Source organism: Amblyomma mixtum, chromosome 8 (genome assembly GCF_055824585.1).
Source record: "Amblyomma mixtum isolate Tamu chromosome 8, ASM5582458v1, whole genome shotgun sequence".
In the NCBI taxonomy this organism is placed as follows: Eukaryota; Metazoa; Arthropoda; class Arachnida; order Ixodida; family Ixodidae; genus Amblyomma; species Amblyomma mixtum.
The window spans coordinates 55249127-55268330 of NC_143019.1; the positions used below are offsets into that span (position 1 = coordinate 55249127).

At 48.3% G+C, this 19204-nt stretch overlaps 1 protein-coding gene across 1 annotated transcript; it reads right to left on the bottom strand.

The window, feature by feature from the left end:
* Nucleotides 1-3545: 3545 nt before the first annotated feature.
* Nucleotides 3546-13516, bottom strand: LOC149332484 (neprilysin-4-like). Its single transcript, XM_089557521.1, has 7 exons — nt 13483-13516; nt 12432-12503; nt 11002-11310; nt 9939-10136; nt 7192-7421; nt 5776-5919; nt 3546-3899 (listed from the first exon to the last, which is right to left on the bottom strand). Exons 1-7 carry the CDS (start codon nt 13514-13516, stop codon nt 3546-3548), a joined length of 1341 nt encoding a protein of 446 aa, XP_089413647.1.
* Between the last annotated feature and the right edge of the window lie 5688 nt (nt 13517-19204).

Here is a 19204-nt window from a genome sequence, read left to right on the forward strand (position 1 = left end):
CAACGGCATAAAAATGGCGAGGATAACTAGCTCACTGCCGAGTGCCAGTGCCAGATGGTGTCATGGTAAGGAAAGTTGGCATCACCCTGAGACAACGTTATAATATTGGCTAAGACAGACTCCAAAGTCGGCACCGTTGATCGAAAATAGCCGTTTCTTCGTATGTGCCTGAAAATAGGGACACTTCACGTGCAACAAATTACATTTATTGCAAAGCCAACCTGCTCAGTGCACAAGATCCGTATGGCGAGGGACGTTGCCATCTGGTCACTTGCCAAGCGTGGAGAAAGCGAAGAGAACAAATGCGGAAAAAAATAAAAACTGGTTGCTGAGGATAAGGTAACCAATAATACCAGAACCACCATCCTATTCTCGTTGCTTCGTGCCCCTTGCTCCGGCAAATACCTCTATTACATCATCCTTGAGTGCTTTAGCGACGCGCTTCACCCGTTCACACCGGTGCCCTTATTAGGATAAATGGCACTTAAGCAGAGTGAGTTTATGTATGGCTGCTTACAATGGCGCATTGGTAAACAAAGCCTAACTGAATCGTAGCTTCGCTCTAATATGGCGTCAGCTCGGGTACGCTAAAATCCCACAAGACGGTAGCAGCCGTTGGGCGTACCTGAGGGAGAACCGGGGTAGAACCGAGGATCCATTGAACGAAGGATGGACAGAGGACGACGCTCTGGTGGGAGAAGGCTTGTCCACGTAGGCTCAGGGATGCGGTCAGGGAGGAAGAGCGACCTGCAGGAACTGCTACGATGGAAGACAAGGCTTGACTAGCTGTGACGCCAGAGCTCTGGCCTCGAGCTGCTTCGTTTTCCCAGATCGCGTGCCACGAGCAGGGAACACTGCTAAAAGAAGACTAGTAAGGTCTGTCCAAAGGTCATATGTAGACGGAACACTTTGAGCGCGTATCAGTACACTTGAACATCTATCAGACTGCTCAAGCCTGACCGCGGTACAGCCTGCCCTCTTGAATCGATTTACAAGCGTGTTCGCCGCCATTCTCAGGACTCTTCACTAGCCAGAAACTTCCTTGGTGTCATTACTGTCATCATCATCACCATCATCATGGACCTCATGTTTTCGCCTCCACAGTCACCGCATTAGTATTCCGTCACGTTTCACCCCGCCGCGGTGGCTCAGTGGTTACGGCGCTCGGCTGCTGATCCGAAGGACGCGGGTTCGATCCCGGCCGCGGCGCCCGAATTTTGATGAAGGCGCAGTTATAGAGGCCCGTGTACTGTGCGATGTCAGTGCACGTTAGAGAACCCCAGGTGGTCGAAATTTCTGGAGCCCTTCACTACGGCGTCTCTCATAGCCTGAGTCGCTTTGGGACGTCAAACCCCATTAAACCAAACCATTCCGTCCCATTTTACTACGACAAAGACTTCGTTCCCCAGAGAACCCAACCGTTACTGCAGGTCCCCTTCAATTTTTTCTTCCCCTCTCCATAATCTTGTTGGCCTGCTAACTCTTTTTGGATGTTCTTGTCATTGAACACCTGCGTCTGCATCTAAGCGCGTTCTGTGACGCAGCAAAGAGGCATAGGAAGATGCTCCTTTGAGATGAGGTATGAGAGAGTCTCTGAATACTTGGCCCTTGCTCTGCTGGCAACATCGGTGGCGACATTCATTAAGCTTCCAAAGCGAGAGTCATGGATCACGGAACACAACAATCTGATCGAGTGACTGCAGCTGTCCTCTTCTGAGCTCGTCTATTTAACCCTGTTGTGACAGGTCCTGTTTTTTCCCTCATTAAAATTTCTTTCTCTCTCTCTCTTGTCTCGTTCTTTCTGGTCCTGTGTTTTCCTGCCTTCCCCCTCTCCTTCCTAGTCCTGACGTGGTTTGGGTGCCTTGTCAACCGCAACTCATGCCCTACGTTTCTCCTTCTCTGTGCTTATTGATATACTTGCCTAGATCACTTCCGCTGTCGTGTGTTTGCCCTGACTGTCATTCAGGTTCAACCTGCTGGCTTGTTGTAATGGCTAAAGGCTTGAGTTGCTAAGCAACGGGATCCAAAGAGTAGCGGCAACCAAATGACCTTGTTCTGTGCTATGTCAGTGATATATGTCAATGCACGCGAGCGACCCCTAGACGGTCGAAAGCTATCCGCAGCTACCTGCTAAGGCGTCCTTCACAGTCAATTTGCAGCTGCATAAAGCTAAGTGCTCAATACCAGCCTTTTCTTCTAGGTCATGAAAAAAAAAAGTTGTATTAAGTGCTTTTAAGACTTGTTAGCTTCACACCACCGGGGGAGCAGAGCCAGCTAAACAGCAAGGACAAGGACAAGTTCAGACTAGAAAAAAAAGTGCCAGCAATACTTACGTCATGAAGGTAGACTTAAAGGAAGATCGAGGACAGTTTGAAGTTTGTCTCTATTGACAGTCAACGGCATGCTAACGACAAAGAGACCTCGCTAACCAAAAACGGAACTTTTTATGAGCTAGAAGAGAGTCTTCCAGCATGCGTGATCTCACAGCTATTTTAAAAATTTGAATAATCACACGGTACGAATAGCTAGCCCAGCCAGTCACGTGACGTCCGTAACCTGCCCGGTCAGCTGTCCACCTTCTGCATTGCTTCCGTGTGCAGGTAGCGCGCAGAGAGCTACGGGCAGCTATACTCACAGCAACAATACGTTGTGGGCGCACGTGTGCTGCTATAGCTCCACCGCTGTATCCTTGCAACTCTGCCGAGAAGCAGAGACGAGGAGGCCGTCCTACACGCAGCTGTAGTGAAGGCTTCAGTCGCGATTGGTAATATCGCGTCCTTCGGAAGCGATATTGCCAACTGGCAGTGAGGGTCTAGGCGAGGTGCACTATATCACACTATAGAACTCTTTGTGGTTTTTATTAAGTATTTTTAAAGTAATGTGAGAAGCCCACATATTGCGAACTTCGGATACAACGAACGCCATGCGGCCAACCATCAGGCTCGCTATAACTGAGCTGGACTGATACTGGCGATCACAGGGAAAGATTTCTGCAATGTGACGTAAAACTCATATTAGTATGTATTTATTATTGCGAAAACAATAGATGTATCATCGACACGAATACCCGCTAACGCTCCAAAAGTGGCAGCGTTACAAAGCTCACGATTCGTGAAAACGATGTGACGTCAACAAAGGTAGGAAATTACGAAATATTCACGATTAATAGTCAGTGCCATTACTTACAACTGCACAGACTACAGAGATATGAAGAGCTGTAATCTTTTGCCATGGGTAAAGACATTTTTTAATTATTTCTGATAACAAATTATACTACGTGGAAATAAGCACTGGCTCAGTAACGCGCCCTCGATTTGTGGTGAAGGTGGAAACATATCGGTAATGAATTCAATAAAAACCTCGAAACTTTAAAGCGTGGAAAAGCTGAATCTTGCTTTAAATCCCCATAGCCCAAAGAGTTCAGCAAAGATGGCAACGTTTGATATGCATCCTACAGGCACCGCTTTACAAACAACAGAATGTGAGACGACACTCTGTGACAAGCGCGTAATCACTAATTATAATTATTACGCCTACGCACTTCTCTACCAGAAAGTGCACTTTTCCTCTGGGTTCATCACCTGACCGGGTTTACATTCGAACGCCTGAGCGAACTGGGGCATGTTTTGCAACGGCACCATGCAGCGGGACCGGCTGTGCCAGTAAAGTCCGCCAGACTTTCGGCGCTTGTTTTCTTTGTCGGAGTGGCACCACTTAATGCAGTGCGCCACGAAGAAGACCTGGGGAGAGGTAAGCCCAACATTTGGCACAGTCACAGTGCGCTGGTTATCCGGAAGATGGCTGAACGTATCGTGCGCCAACAGGAGGCCCGTGAAGTCAGCGAAGCCTTCAGAGTCTATCTTGTCAATTAGCTTCCTCGCCCGTTCTTCGGCTTCTGCCTGCATGCAGAGAACGTCATGCATTTAGAAACGCTAATTGTTAATCCGAAGGTTCCCAGGCAAATCATGCTTGTCGTCGTCGTCGTATTCGTCAGTGTCACGGACGATCATGCGATTCATGCGGAAATGTATGCGTTAGCATTAATCTCCCTCCTAGCGGTTGCGGGTGGCGTGATCCAGCCCACCAATCGACGTGTTACACGCTATACCCCCTCTCCACCCGCCCGATCCAATCCAGCAATCACAGTGTGCAATGCCGTACGCACTCGCCACTCTGCACCCTAATTGGCTGCCGCGGTTTCCCTCTCGCCACCCGCCACCTCCCACATACTCACCCTCCCCACTTGTCCCTTCCTTCTTCTACACTGCTCTTTCCTTCCCTCTTCCTCTAGGATCTTCCCTCTCTCTACTTTACTCCCTCTTCTAGAGGCTTCACATGCCAACAACGCCAGAAATTTCTTGCCGTAATGAGGGTTACAGTTCTAACGCATTAAAGGTGCAGTGAAGAGGAATCTGAACCCATCTTTTTGCAGCGGGAACTCGATGTACACGTTCCTAGCATTCTTAGAAACGTCGACTTATTGCCCTGTGTGGCCGATTTCTCTAATTAAATCGAATTAACGTCCGGCTCCCGCCTTTTTTTTTTAATTCTCCCCGTACGGTGGGCGGAGTTGACAAACGCTGGAGTGCCTTTCAACCAGCTCCGTGGAGGCTTTGCTTTCGCTTTATTTTGTTCTTTAGGTTTCCGTGAATAAATAGTTTCATTCGCAGATAATATAGCCGCAAAATAAGCCCGCAGAAATAAAAATACGCGCGGACTATTTGCTTCTACGGATTACTACGTATTACTCTGCCGATGGCAGAGCGGCAAGTCGCCACGGGACTGGGTGAAAGGCACTCCACGCGTTGGTCGACTCCGCCCACCGTACGGGGAGAATTCAAAAAGTAAAGGCGGGAGCCGGACGTTAATTCAATTTAATTAGGGAAATCGGCAGCACAGGGCAATAAATCGAAGTTTCTAAGAATGCTCGGAACGTGTAGATTGAGTTCCCGCGGCAAAAAGACGAGTTCAGATTCCTCTTCACTGCACCTTTAAAAGCATCCGTACAGCCTCGTGTCACAGTAAGCAGGGGGAAGGAAACAGGACGAGTTCCTCGCATGGGCAATCTGCACTGGGTGCCACTTCAAGGGTACGCAATCATAGCAAAGCAGACATTTGGGCTAGTTGGTGTGAATTCATGGTGGAAAAAACAGCGCAGACTTAGACAGAAAACACAGAAAAGAGGGGAGACACTACAGAAATTTCACTACCCACTACGCAATCACACACTACGCAATCACACAGCGATGGTGCCTTACACATTGCGCCAACTTTCTTAAAATAAACAGAGCGAATGAAGGTTCCCGACAAAGACATGCTAGTGTGTGTAGCAATTACCATGTCCGTGTAGACTACTAAAAGGGCCTGTGTGAGGGGCCAGGGACCACATGGGAGTGTCCACATGGCCCTCATATTTCTCTGCCCCATTCAATTTTTTTTTAATCACACCGAAACAAAGATAAAATCAATGTAGCATCTTTAAGCTGAATGACGAAGTGTGGAGTAATTAAATGACAGGTTAGTGGAACTCATGAAACCATTTCCCCATGGTATATCTCGGATAGACAGCTATATATAGTTACTGTTTTCTTCGCCACGAGCAACCAATCTCCGCTTTTAAGCAGGCCAGATCCGGTTTAATCACATTAGCCTCAAAGCTTTCCCTTACTCAGTCCTCTTTCTAATGTTTTGAAAGATGTCATTTTGCGCAGGTTCCTCTAATATATTGAACTAAGCGCGTGGGGGCAAATTCTAACCGGCCTGAGGTGAACGTACCTTTTGGTATGAAGCGCGAAGGCAGAGCACTTTTTCTTCATAATCACGCATAGTATCCGTATTGCCGTATCTGACACGACGGTTTTGGTAGTCAAGCGTGATTCCCTCCACGTCGAAGGCATGCATCAATTCGTGGCCGAAAATCTGCAAACGCCGCAGAGAAAAATTCAGGGGGCCCTAAAGTGCGTAGAAGCGAAAGCCTTTTCCACAGCGGCAAGCGCATGCGCAGTAGGCAGAAGCGACTCTAGCTCGGTGACGTCATCAATGGCACCGGTGACGTCACCACGGGATGACGTCACACTTAATTAATTATCACTGCTGCTTACTAATTAATGAATAATTACTAATGATTGACTATGACTACGCAATGTACTTAATGACCAAGGCATTAGTATTAATTGCTACGACATACTACGCCGCCGATGACGTCATCAGTTCAACAGCTGTAGTGTGACAGAATTGTGGCTGGCAGTATGAGCCATTAAAGGCTTTCGCCTTAATATCAACTTCATGCGTAGGAAAGACTAAAACGACACTTGCAGGAACGAATGTCGTCTGGAATCACAAGTTTGTCGCTACAAATCATGCTTGGAAGAATAACATGATTTACACCACCCGGCCCGCTTCATTTATGAACGCAAGTGACATGTTAGAAAGAAACGATGACAAGTACATAGGAATATGTTGCTGGACTAGTTGGTTCTGGTCAGACATCAGCGCAGTTGTGTGTGTGTGTCCTCGACTTGATAGCAAAGCAGAAAGCCTAATGACATTAGGCTGATCAAACTGAAATGAGCTGCAAACTCTGTCTGCGAACCAGTTGCTTTGAATTTCTGTTTGCCTAGCAATCTAATTTCTTACGCTCAAAGTGCTATCAAACAACAACAAATCATTCGCCAATCCGTGTACTGCCAAGTCGCTCCAAAGTGTTCGAATCATCCGGCTAGAAATGCTCTAAGTTTATTGTTCTTTGTCAACAAGGTATTAATACATTTTTAATCAGCGCGGGAAGAAAAGACAGACAAAAGAAAGAACACGCAACACAAGCGCCGACCAGCGCGTTGTTTGGAAATGAATCAGTACGAACTGGCCCAAAGCGCAGCTGCAGTTAGGAATTCCCAAACTCACAAATTAAGTGTCCTCTAATTAGTGGTCATGTGAGATGGGTTCACAAAAGTAATGAATTACGCTTTGAAACACTGCCTTTTGTAGGCAAAGCACAGTCATATATAGTACATTCACGAAATGGGACACTAACAATTCATACCCAGAAATCTGACATAATTCGAGCGGTACTTATTTTCCTGATACGGCTTGTTCACCGCTCTTGTACACCTATGATAATTCGTAACACTTCATGTGGTACATTCAGGGAATGTGGCGGTCAGACAGCGCGAACACTGTTCCAAAGCATACCTGTCCGTAGCCTCCGTAGTTCATCGCAAGAGGAGCTTTTCGGATGAAGACGGGTGGTTGCAAAAGGCCCGCATAGATCGTAACGCTGTTGTTGTCTCCCTCGTAGTCAGCATTAACTGAGGATGTCATGAAGTTTTCAGTGCCGTTTCCTTGAACGATTCGCTGCGTCAGGACACGAAGAGACTCCAGGTACGGATGAAAAAAGCCCCTACCAACGTCCGGGAAGTCCGCTGCATAACCGCGCAACAAAAGAAAGGGCCTTTCACAATTTATTCAGTTTGCGAAATAATAAAGTGCTTGCAGGGTTAAATGAAAATAATTTTTAGAAAATACCTCACTTTGATATCAAGGTGCAATCCGTAGAGTTTATAATGACTAGTTTTTGAAAATATCGCATGCGACGAGTAAAATTTATGCCCAACCTTCGTATTTCGGTAATAACAAGGGTGTAAAAATCGTAAGAAAAAGATGCCCAGGCTTAGCTTGGTTAAGCCAAGAATGCGTTGCATATTGCGCGGTCTTTTTGCGCGAGGTATTGCTTGGCGGCACTGAATTTTCTCAGCAGCTTTTCCTCCGTGACGTATGGATGGATGAATGGATGGATGGATAGGAGCGCCCCCTTTGAAACGGGGCAGTGGCAACCGCCACCATGTCTTTTTTTTCCTGTTTACTGTGTTTGCAATTCTCACCAAGAATCGCCATCATCTTTACCTACGGTTTTTCCTCCGGCTGTCGTGACGTCACCTCACGTGGTTTGGTGGCTGCCCGGCCGCGCCCAAGGGCTGAACTGAGTGATTGCAATATGTAACGCATAAAAAGTGACGTTTACCCAAGGGTATGGCGAGTGACAAGTGATAGCTGACTCACAAAACTATTAGTGGGTTGATGAAGCCACACCTAACCGTACGACGACTATGCTTATTTTATGGCGGGGTTACAATTAATGGAACTTCGTCCATGAAATGTGTGGACAATCCGGGCTGTTATCTTCAGCATTTGCGTACAGCCTCCTCAGCTGGAGCTCCGTGTGATTAGCTTGCCGAACGTTCACGGCGTCTGGCGTTGAGCTCACGTGCAACTTCCCGGGAACAAACATAGGGAGTACTTCGTTTGGACACTATTGGTTGAATTAGGTCAGTGCCGTTTCCGTTTCTTACATCGTTATTGTGCCTTCTTTATAGCCAGCGAAACGCGACCGTATTGGCGTAATCGCTTTCACACTACAGTGCCCGCCTACGAACTCCAGATTGATACACGTGTTTAATCATTTATCCGATGTTGGGTCAACCACCGATTTGTGTGCACTCCATGACGTTGAAGTCACTCGCAAGGACGAACGACAAAGTGCGTTCCAGTTTGAGGAGATTTTCTGACAGGCGTATGTCGGTGTAATACAAATGCGTGCCCCAGTATACATGATGAAGATTCCGGAGGCACGGTTTGAGTGCACATGTCTTGGCGTGATCGCTGACGAGGGCGCATGCATCCCTCCCGAAGATGACGAACGTATCACCGCGGTAGGTGGCCAAGACAGCGCTAACCCTTTCAAAAAGTTTTATACAGTCTATAGAGTGTCTATAGACTTCTGTCTGTAAAGTCTACAGAGTGTCTATAAACAAATCCTAGAGAGCAGTATAGACAATTTATAGATTTATGGCCATACACTTTTAGTAGACTTTTGTCTATAGACAGTCTATAGACTATGAACAGACTAAAAGCAATATCTATAGGAAGTCAGGTTTGGTAACCAAACTAAACCTATAGGAAGTCAATAGAGTCAATAAGAAGTCTATAGAGTGTATATATACCATTTTATAAGGCATTAATCCCCGATTACTTTTGTGTGTATGTTAAAATGTAAACAGTACGAGCCCCAAAAGAAATGAACAGCGTAGCTCAGTTGACAGACCGCTCAGTGAGCTTAATGTTCAATAAATGAATGCGTGAAATCCTATCGGGAGAGAACTTAACGCTCCTACAGGTGTTTTCGGAACAAGGATATGACTAAAAAAATTCTGGGGGGGCACTTGGCTCTTACTAAAGTGCGATGAGGCGAAAGCCATTTCCGCCTCTGTTGCTGCCCTGTTACTATGGTGACGGCGTCATAGGTGACGTCACGCGCATGCGCTGACAACTGCCAAGGTGGAGTTGGAGTGGCCGTCGGCGCTCCATATATAGACTGCCGCAATGACGTCATAGGTGACGTCGAGCGCACGCGCAGTACATTTTTGGTTACGACATACTACGCCATTTATTGATTTTTTTATTTAAAAAATAAATTTATTGATTTTTTTTATTTAAAAAAATAAATAATTAATTGTAATTATTAATTTCATGTTACGACATACTACGAAGTGTCGATGACGTCATCAGTTTTTAATTGATATATAGCTAAGGTAATCCAATTTCGTGTTTCGAAATACTATGCCATGTTGATGACGTCATCAGTTTGATTGACAACTAGGGTAAGAAAACTTCGGACGCACACGCGGGCGAGTCATACATTTCTTTGCGGCGTAAACATGGACACAAAGTCAAGGGTGCGCTATTAATTTACCCGGTGGATGAGAAGTGCTCATTGGTTCATGCAAGACCGGTTCATGCCAGACATTTCTGTGGTATAATACGCGCTTTGTGGCACAATACGCGGCATAGTTCCGTGGCATAATATGTGGCATAATACCTTAGCATAATACGCGGAAGCACCCAGTGGGCTATAGTCGTCGAGCTAATGGCTTGGTTCTTACCGTATAAAGCTTCCACAGCAGACTCATTGGTGAGCTCTTTTGGGTAGCCCACGGTGAGGCGCAAGTTTTCGACCTTCCGCAAGGCCATGTCTCGCACGGGGTCCTTAATCCAAGCCGTTGTCTTTAGCTTGCGCAGCAGGGTTCCAATTATTTTCTTTGCTATTCGTTCGGCCGAGGTCAGCGCTGACTGCGGGACAGCTGAGAGACGGCAACGTCCGGTGGAGAATGACAGGGTCGCCACCGCGGAGCAGGAACCATGATGCAAAAAGGAAAACAAACAGCTTTTAGTTGGTTGAGTTGTGCACTGTAGGAGCCTCGTGTGATCGCTGAATAAGTGTTAGGTAACCATTAGTGCGAGATATCAGCATTTACTTTTTTATGTCCTAAGGCAATAAACACCACTAAAAGAACGTTAATTAGATTCAGGTTAGAGAAAATTGAAGTTGCACGCTACAGATGAGGTAGAAAAATACTGGCGCATGAATATTCGGGAATGCAGTCCTTCGAAGACTTCTTGGGAGAGGGGCACCTAGTAGCACTAACTACGACTAGTCTAAGTGAGCACTGTGAAGTTGTGAAAAACAAGGATTTCAACTACATCAAATGTTGCGCTATAATCAAAACACAGAGTCAATCAGAACATACTAAAGTATTGCTTAATAAAGTCCAAAAATGAACATAAACAATAAAATGGCAGGGTGGACAAGGAAAGTGGTATAACCTGGGAAGAGAAGCGCAGTAACACCTTAAGTAGATCTCAATTCTTTGGCAGTGTCTTTGCGTAGGAAACGCCGATGCCACTACGCTGGGCTTGAAGGGCTCCTGTTTTAACAGTAGGAAGGTCAAAAGGAAGGTAGCGAGGCACTGTTAGCCCCATATGCTGTTTAAGTTAGGCCTACGTGATGACCTCCGTAAGGAACAGCTGCTCCAAATTCAATTCGCCATACACTGAGACAAAACCTGTTAGGAGCCGATACGCAGTTCCCGTATAATGTAATCCCTTATGCATTCCCGTCCACGAATTCTATCGCAATAGGAAAGAAATAAAAACAACAACACGCACATTTGTTAAAGTATTGTTTCGTGACGGCCAGTGCCATGATGGTGTTGACTTGACGGTAGCAGAAATCAATGACGGGGTCCGCTCCTTCACCCCATGTGTGCGCATGCTGGATCAATTGCCGCCCGTGTGCCAGATGCAGAAGCCGATGAAGGAGGCTCCAAGCCATCAGGAGCCGGGAGTCGTCGCGAGCCATGCGAGAGTGGTCCATGAGGAGAATCACCAGCGCAGTCGCGTTGTCCAGCACCGCCACCATGGTGAAAGCGTCGAAAGTGTGGTTCGAGTAGGACGTGATCAACCGCTCCCAGTGTGCTGAAAGAGAAGGGAAATACAGGCAGGAATACGTTATCGACCGCAAGGGGGCGTCTTGCGTTTGTGGGCGACCGATTTCGCTGTCGCATCAGGAGGACGCTTAAACTAGATACCTCAGTTCCAGGTCTCGGTCGTTCGGCCCTATTCACAATACAATGCAATACAATACAATACAATACAATACAATACAATACAATACAATACAATACAATACAATACAATACAATACAATACAATACAATACAATACAATACAATACAATACAATACAATACAATAAGGGAGTGATTACTCATTGACATCCACCCGAGCGCAGGCATACGGCTACAAAGGAAAACTATACCGCTTTCTCAGAAACTTCGTAGTTAAAGAAAAATTCGTCCTGGCCCGGGGTTCGAACCCGAGACCACCGCTTCACCGGAGCAGTCGCTCTACCAGTTGAGCTAACCGGGACGGCAAGCTTATGGTAGGGCGAGAGCGAATTGATCAATAACTAGAAGTGGGAACTGTTGGAACTGTGGGAACGAAGTGGAACAGTTCCCACTTCGAGTTAGTGATCAATTCAAATAAGCGTGCTTGAAATACGGCAAGAGACTTGCGAGGGTAATACGACACGTGTGACTAAATATTGTGACTAAATAGATTTCAGCCACGTTGACCTGCACACATAAAGGCAGGGAAGCACTCGTCGCGTATTGTGTCACTTTGAGGCCACCCATACAGTATTTAGGAGTCTATATTGATACCCTCACGGGCTAATTACTTTTGTGCTTCATGCAAAGCCTTTCTTTCGCAGTATAATGGGACAACTAAAGAGGTTGCCAGGAGGCTTCGCCGTCTGGGTTAGTGTTTACAAAGGCGCACCTCCAATCATATGACGTTGTGTGTCGTACTATGGCAAATATTTATCTGTCTGGTTTTAACCTACGCCTGAAAGCAAGATAAAGCATACAAGCCAAAGCCTTAAGCCCTGCGGCAGAGTGTTGTCAAGCCCAACCTCCCAAAATTTTCAACGAATACTATCTCTTTCAGCCTTGCCGAGAGGAAAGCCTTGTGTTGTTGCTAACTGCGCCTTGATAGGTGCGCTCATCTTCTGCTTTGTAAACAGTCTTTCGCACATACCTGACGATGGGGATTCATAAGGTGAGGGATAACCACTCATTGGATACATGGCGTATTCCTGCGATGGGTCTCCTGAAACGAAACATGGATCATAAACGGAGGTCAAACCCTGTTCAGTTTAGCGATGAACAGAAATCATTGCTTAAGAGACCCTGTGAACAGGCATTGTGAAGAAAATTGAAAAAAAAAAATCGCTAAATCAACTCAAAACTCAAAGCATATTTAGAGCATATTGTAACGTGGCGATGGCGATGAAGGGACCCCAGCACCTCCACCAAATGTAACGTGGCGGCCAGCCGAAGAATGAGGCGTGGTGAACAATGAACGAGAGATGATTTAATGGCCGCTGGCCTAGCGCGAGCGCTCCGTCCCGCGCCACTGCCAGCTTCGTCTTCGTCACAATATTAACAGAAAGTCCCCCCCCCCCCTACCGTATAAAAATGGCGAGGATAACTACCTCACGGCCGAGTGCCAGTGACAGATGGTGCCATGGCAAGGAAATTTAGCATCGCTCCAAAACAACTTTGACTAAGACACTCCAAAGTCGGCACCGTTGACCGAGGATAGCAGTTTCTACAGCTGTGCATGAAAATAGGTGCACTTCACGTGCAACAAATGACATTCATTGCAAAACCAACTTGCTCAGCGCGCAACACGCGCATGGCGACGGACGTTGCCATCTGATCACTTGCCAAGCGCGGAGAAAGCGAAAAGAACAGGAGTGGACTACATAAAAAGACTGGCAGCTGGGGATAAGGTAACCGCAACGATACCAGAACCGCCATCCTTTTCTCGTCGCTTCGCGCCCCTTGCTCCGGCAGATACCTCTATTACGTCATCCTTGAGGGCTTTAGCGACGCGCTTCACCTGTTCACACCGGTGCCCTTATTCGAATAAATGGCACTTAAGCTAGGAGACACTGTGCTTATTTATAGTTACTTACAATGGCGCATTGGTAAACAAAGCCGAACTGTATCGTAGCTTCGCTCTAATATGGCGTCAGCTAGGGTACGCTTAAACCCTACAAGACGGTAGCAGCCGTTGGGCGTACCTGAGGGAGAACTGGGGTAGAACCGAGGATCCATTGAACGAAGGATGGACAGAGGACGACGCTCTGGTGGAAGAAGGCTTTTCCACGTAGGCTCAGGGATGCGGTCGAGGCGGAAGAGTGGAGTGAAGAAACCGCTACGATGGAAGACGAGGCTTCACTACCTGTGACGTCAGAGCTTTGGCCTCGAGCTGCTTCGTTTTCACAGATCGCGTGCCACGAGCAGGGAACACTGCAAAAAGAAGACTAGTAGGGTCTGTCTAATAAATGTCATGTGTGCATGAAACACTTGCAGCGCTTATCAAGACAATTGTATATACCGGGTGTTTTTTTTTAGAAGGTCCAAAATTTTTAAAGAAAGGTAAATTCCTTTAGATTTATTTTAACCCTGGGGCTATACTGAGGGCTACGGCGGACGCCAGGTAAGAGGCAAACTCTTTTAATTAGTTCGCTGATTAACTGAATACGTTAATTAACTTTTATAATTTTTATTTTAGGGGATATGTTGTATTAGCAGAATACGAGATCGTCTTCCAAACAGTCCAGCCAAGAAAAAAGATTTTCATGAAAAAAATGTTTTGCGCGCGTAACGAAGCGAGAAAAAGTCACCCTGGTAGGCAGCTTCACACTGTAACACAGCGTCAGTGAGCGCCTCTGACGTAGCTCGCTCCGCCCTGCACTTTGTGTCAATGCGTTTTTCTTCCAGCGCGGCATTCCGTGAGGCCGCGGAGCGAAGCGAGATAAGCAGCGATAGCGCAGGCCGCCAGTCAGGGTTGCCAGATGGCTCCGGACTCTGGTAGCCAAATTGGCTTATGTAGTAGCCCAAACGTAGCCAAAAGCGAAAATTTTGCGTAGCCCAAAAGTAGCCAAGAATATTTGTTTTTGGGACGACATTTCTTAAGTATATTAAATTAATTTTCGGCAAGAATATATACATATTAGATTTCTTTCCCGCACATGATGTCTGAGGTGGTGCCCACGGCGTGTTCTTTCCGTTGTTACGTTTCGCATCCCTTATGCGCGCTAACCAGTGCGGCTAACCAGGTGCGCTAACCAGGTCCTGAAGATGGGGCCGCAGTTACACTTTTCATGCGCGGCAGTAGGCCATATCACCTGAGGCGGGTTACGACAGCCAGTCTGCACGCGGCAAAGAACGGTGGCGCTATATAACGCAATCGCAGCTCTAGTTTATAAATATTTCACCTTTCAAATGTTCGCGCGCACATTACACACATCGACAGTGAAAATGCCTTGTTGTATACTTACGCAGCCTCACATTTCATTTTTATGCATTAAGAGAAAGGGTCTCGCTGAGAGCGTCAACTCAAAGCACCTAGCATGCGCCTTCTTGAAGCTACATTCGACGATATGCATTAGCTCAGAATAAATTAAGGATATGCGCCATTAGATGATAATCTATATCGATTTCATCTTCAGTCTAACAGTACGTTCACAATAATGAGAAAAACATTTTACCCTGGAATTCCGGCTCCTTTTTCCATTTCTTTCTGTAGTTCCGGATGTAACATAGCCATTTGCCCATTCTGATTAAAGTTCTCGTAGCGACGGATCTAATGCCATGTCATGCCACTAACTTCCACCGTCCTCGTTAGTAGTTACAGTGGGTTCCGCGCCGCGCCAAGGGATGACGCCATGGCACCGCATGAGTGCACGCGGATTACGCAACGGACACGGCGCTCTCGCGTAGCTCGCAATGAATCTCGAGGGCTGCACGTGTGCCGCTTGAATCTGCAGAAAAAGCGTAGGCTCTTGTGAGTGGCGCGCTTGCTGTGTCCACCACGAGATTAAGAAGAAACAGAAGAATACCTTATTAATGCGTAAGCAAATTACTTGCCTCATGCGTATCTTGAGCAGAATGTCCGCAGAACCATAATAAACAATACAAGAAAAGAACATGCCTGGCGGTGTGTTTCCAACCAGCCACTACCGCAGCCGAAGCGGACGCCCAAACCACTAGGCCACGTCTACGGTTAACGATTAATATGTAAGGATCACGAAACCGCGCAACAGAAGCGAAACAGTAGCATTTAATGCTTACGCATTCGCACCACGTAGGGAGACTTAAGTTCTCTTTGTGTTTTACCGCTATTCTGGTACCATGGTCACCCGTGGTGCACCGTCAATGGGAGAACGCTCACGTGTGCAGACGGCAACAGTCTATGTTCGGTGGCGCGCGGCGGCGCGGGTGGCGATAGTTCGCGAATTAAGCGGAATCTATAGGCGGTGAAGTGTTTTGCTGGGGGCAACTTTCACGTAGTGTCCACTCTTTATAAAAGAAATCGAAAGGCCATGATCCTTGGCCGCCTGACACACACAAGTTTTCTCGAACACAGCGTTTACAAATTGTCATTTTGTAGCAGACGCGCTCAATTTCTTTAGCCTGCTATAGCCTGCATTTTTATTCCAACATTCCTTTTATTTCTCTCCCTGCGTTATTGTAACAGAGCACATTATAACTACTTTAACTTTTTTTTTCACGCATGAAAAAGATGTAGCCCAAAAGTAGCCACATAGCCAAACCGAAATTTCTGACGCCAACTCGGACAAAAAGTCGCCCAATTTGGCTATTAATAGCCCAATCTGGCAACCCTGCCGCCAGTCCGGGACGCGTGACGCAAAGCGCAGGGCGGAGTGAACTACATCAGAGGCGCTCCCGCCGCTGCGTTACGGTGTGAAGATGCCTACCAGGGTGACTTTTCCGCGCCTCGTAACGCGCGTGAAAATTTTTTAATGAAAATTGTTTTTTCTCGGTTGGACTGTTTAGAGGACGATCTCCAATTCTGCGAATACAACATATCCCCTAAAACAAAAATTAGAAAAGTTAATTAACATATTTAGTTAATCAGCGAACTAATTAAAGCAGTTTTCCTCTTGCCTGGCGCCCGCCGCAGCCTCCAGTATAGCCCCCGTGCTAAAATAAATCTAAAGCAATTTACTTTTTTTTTTAAATTTTTGACCTTCTAAAAAAAAACACCCACCCAGTATATCAGTGTTGAAGATTTGCGGGGTCGCAGCGGAGCACCAGAGAGACGACCAGCGTGGCAGGCTTCTAGTTCCGAACAGCCCGTCCGGGCGTGCGCTCCGAGCACGCGCTGTCGTTCTTTATTTTCTTCATCGCGGGAACGCCGATCTCAGCGCCTGCGCTTTATAGCGTCGCCGGGCGCTACAGGGCCCCCCGCCTAGACGGAACGTCGAAATGTACGCGCCGACGGGGCAGAGATGGAGTAGCCGCGGCAGGCAATCAGGCAGCTAGAGTAACAGTGTCCCCACGGGGTCGCTACAAGGTCCGGTAAGTTCAGGTCAGGGGCCGGGAAGAGCAGTCGGGTGGAGTGTGCGGGCTCAGGTGGACGAGCCTGGCTGCTTCGCAACGGGCGAATGATGCTGGGTGCCGAGTTGACAAAGGACATGGGAGCAGGGGAGGCCATGGTCGGGCCGTCACCGACTGCAGTTCTTCCCGCGGACACAAGTGTCGTCGGTGTTGGGACGTAGGAGCTGGTGTCGGTAGGAATGTGGCGCGCCGAGTACGTCGTCACAAGCGCTGGAATGGGCGAAACGGGTCCGTGGACTGACAGCAGCTGTGCTGCGACAGCAGCAGCTGTAACAGTATTTGGCACAGGTGGGACCGTCCACACAACGGTGAGAGCCGTGACGATGGCGGAGGAAGTTGCAGGGCTCAATGTCAGGCGCTTGGGTGAAGGAGGATCGACATTCCGGAGCGATTGGCCAGGGATGATGCGCGTGTGAGCATGGTCGGCTGTAGGTGGCTGCAAAAAGGTTGTTGCAGTGACAGGCCGTGCAGCTGAGACTGCTACATCAGATGGCTGGCTGGCAGCAAAAGACACAGCTTTTGGATGGACAACTGCCGCACTACTCGGAGTGGGTAGCTCGACCATTCGGTGCCGAAGGTGGCTCAAGTCAGGCACCAAAGCAGACGCTTGCTGCAACAGTGTCGAGCTGCCAGGATCAGACTCCGAGAAGTGGTTTACAGTACTAAGGGCTTGGGGTGGGGCCTCTTGGGCAGGCGGTGTGGCCGCCGGGGTAGTGGGGCTGGTATTTCATTTCATTTCATTTCATTTCATTTCATTTCATTTCATTTATTGTTCCCTTAAAGGCCCGAAGGCATTACATAAGGGGGGACACATATTGGTTTACAACGGCGATGATGGGAACATGCATAACAATATAAAGAACAAACATACAAACAAACATAAAAGGGGTTGTAGTCACATCAGGGTTTCCCAGCAGGTTATACATCATTCATTAAAGATATATGAAGCAATACTTGCTACAAAGAGCGCAGAAGTGATCAAGATCTATGTCAGGTGAATTTTTATTTTCTCGCGGAATGTTTTGTGATCAGTGCATGCAGCGATGTCGTTAGGCAGTGAATTCCATAGTGCTATTGCGTTGGGGAAAAATGAGTTGTTGTAAGCAGACGTGTGGCCACTGATGCGTGCTATCGGGTTACCGTGACTAAGCCGGGAGGACGTTCGTAGTGGCATATGCTGGTATGTGGCATATGCTATGTGGCATATGCTGCGGTGGCGGCAATCTCACTTCGCCTTTAGCACGATCGCTGAGGTCAGTGACTGACGGCTTTGGCGGAATGAGCGATGAGGCGGCAGGTGAGCTTTCGGCTGGCAGCGATGCTACGCAGTAGGTTACAGAAGTTGACGGAATGGGGCACTCGTCGAGGAAAAGCTCGACTGACGGCAGCACTATTGGAGATGAGAGAAGTTGCCCACCGGGCTGTGCCGAATACGCTGTATCGTGCTTATTCGAAGCGGTATGGCCGGAGGCGCTTAACAGGGTGGCGCGAGGCGCAGCTGTCGCTGAGTTCGCTGACGTGGCAAACCGCGGTGGGCCAGGCACCTCACCGAGCTGCTGAGGGAACGACTGCGGACTTGGGGCCGTGGAGTCGTCGCACAGTGCTGCTAGCGCGTCCGGAGTAGCAGGATGTGTTGTCGGAAGCGATGCGGCAGCGTCTGGTGCGGTCGGTGCTAAAGAAGCCGGACCGGAGACGCTGGACTGGAGTGGCGGCGAGGCGGCGAGGGGCTGCTGAGGCGGGCCGGGTTCTGATGAAGGCTGCGTGGGCGTGAGCGAGGCCGGTGCAGGGCCAGAGGCTGGCGGCGGCGAAAACGGGTCCGCTGCGTCGTAGAGCGGCGGCGGAACATAGTAGGCGCCGAATTCAGCCAAGACGGCCGCACGCAGCGCATCGTATGGCCGGCAGCCGAAGGCAGAGTAGCTGAGCCAACGCAGGAGGTCGGGCGGGAGGATGTCGCAAAGGACTGGGTGTTTAAACGGCTGGATGGTGATGCCGTTCAAGTACATCGCAGCCTCCAGTTGGGCGAACCACCCGCCGACGCCTGCAGGCCGGAACGCCGGGAGCGGCGGGTCGAAACTTGGGTGCTGCCAGTACGCCATGCCAGGACGCCGCTGGGATATAAGGCACGGTTCGCCGGGTCACCACTGTTGAAGATTTGCGGGGTCGCAGCGGAGCACCAGAGAGAGACGACCAGCGTGGCAGGCTTCTAGTTCCGAACAGCCCGTGCCGGGCGTGCGCTCCGAGCACGCGCTGTCGTTCTTTATTTTCTTCATCGCGGGAACGCCGATCTCAGCGCCTGCGCTTTATAGCGTCGCCGGGCGCTACATCAGGATGCCCACGCCTAACAGCGCTACAGCCTGCACTCTTGAATCGATTTAC

Excerpts from the sequence above, each read along its gene's own strand:
- LOC149332484 (XM_089557521.1), bottom strand. The coding sequence starts at position 13,516 with ATGGATCCTCGGTTCTACCCCAGTTCTCCCTCAG. Across the intron at positions 11,311-12,431 it reads TTATGAATCCCCATCGTCAG|CACACTGGGAGCGGTTGATC; the intron begins GTATGTGCGAAA and ends CTTCTCTTTCAG. Across the intron at positions 10,137-11,001 it reads GAAACAATACTTTAACAAAT|CTGTCCCGCAGTCAGCGCTG; the intron begins GTGCGTGTTGTT and ends GCCGTCTCTCAG.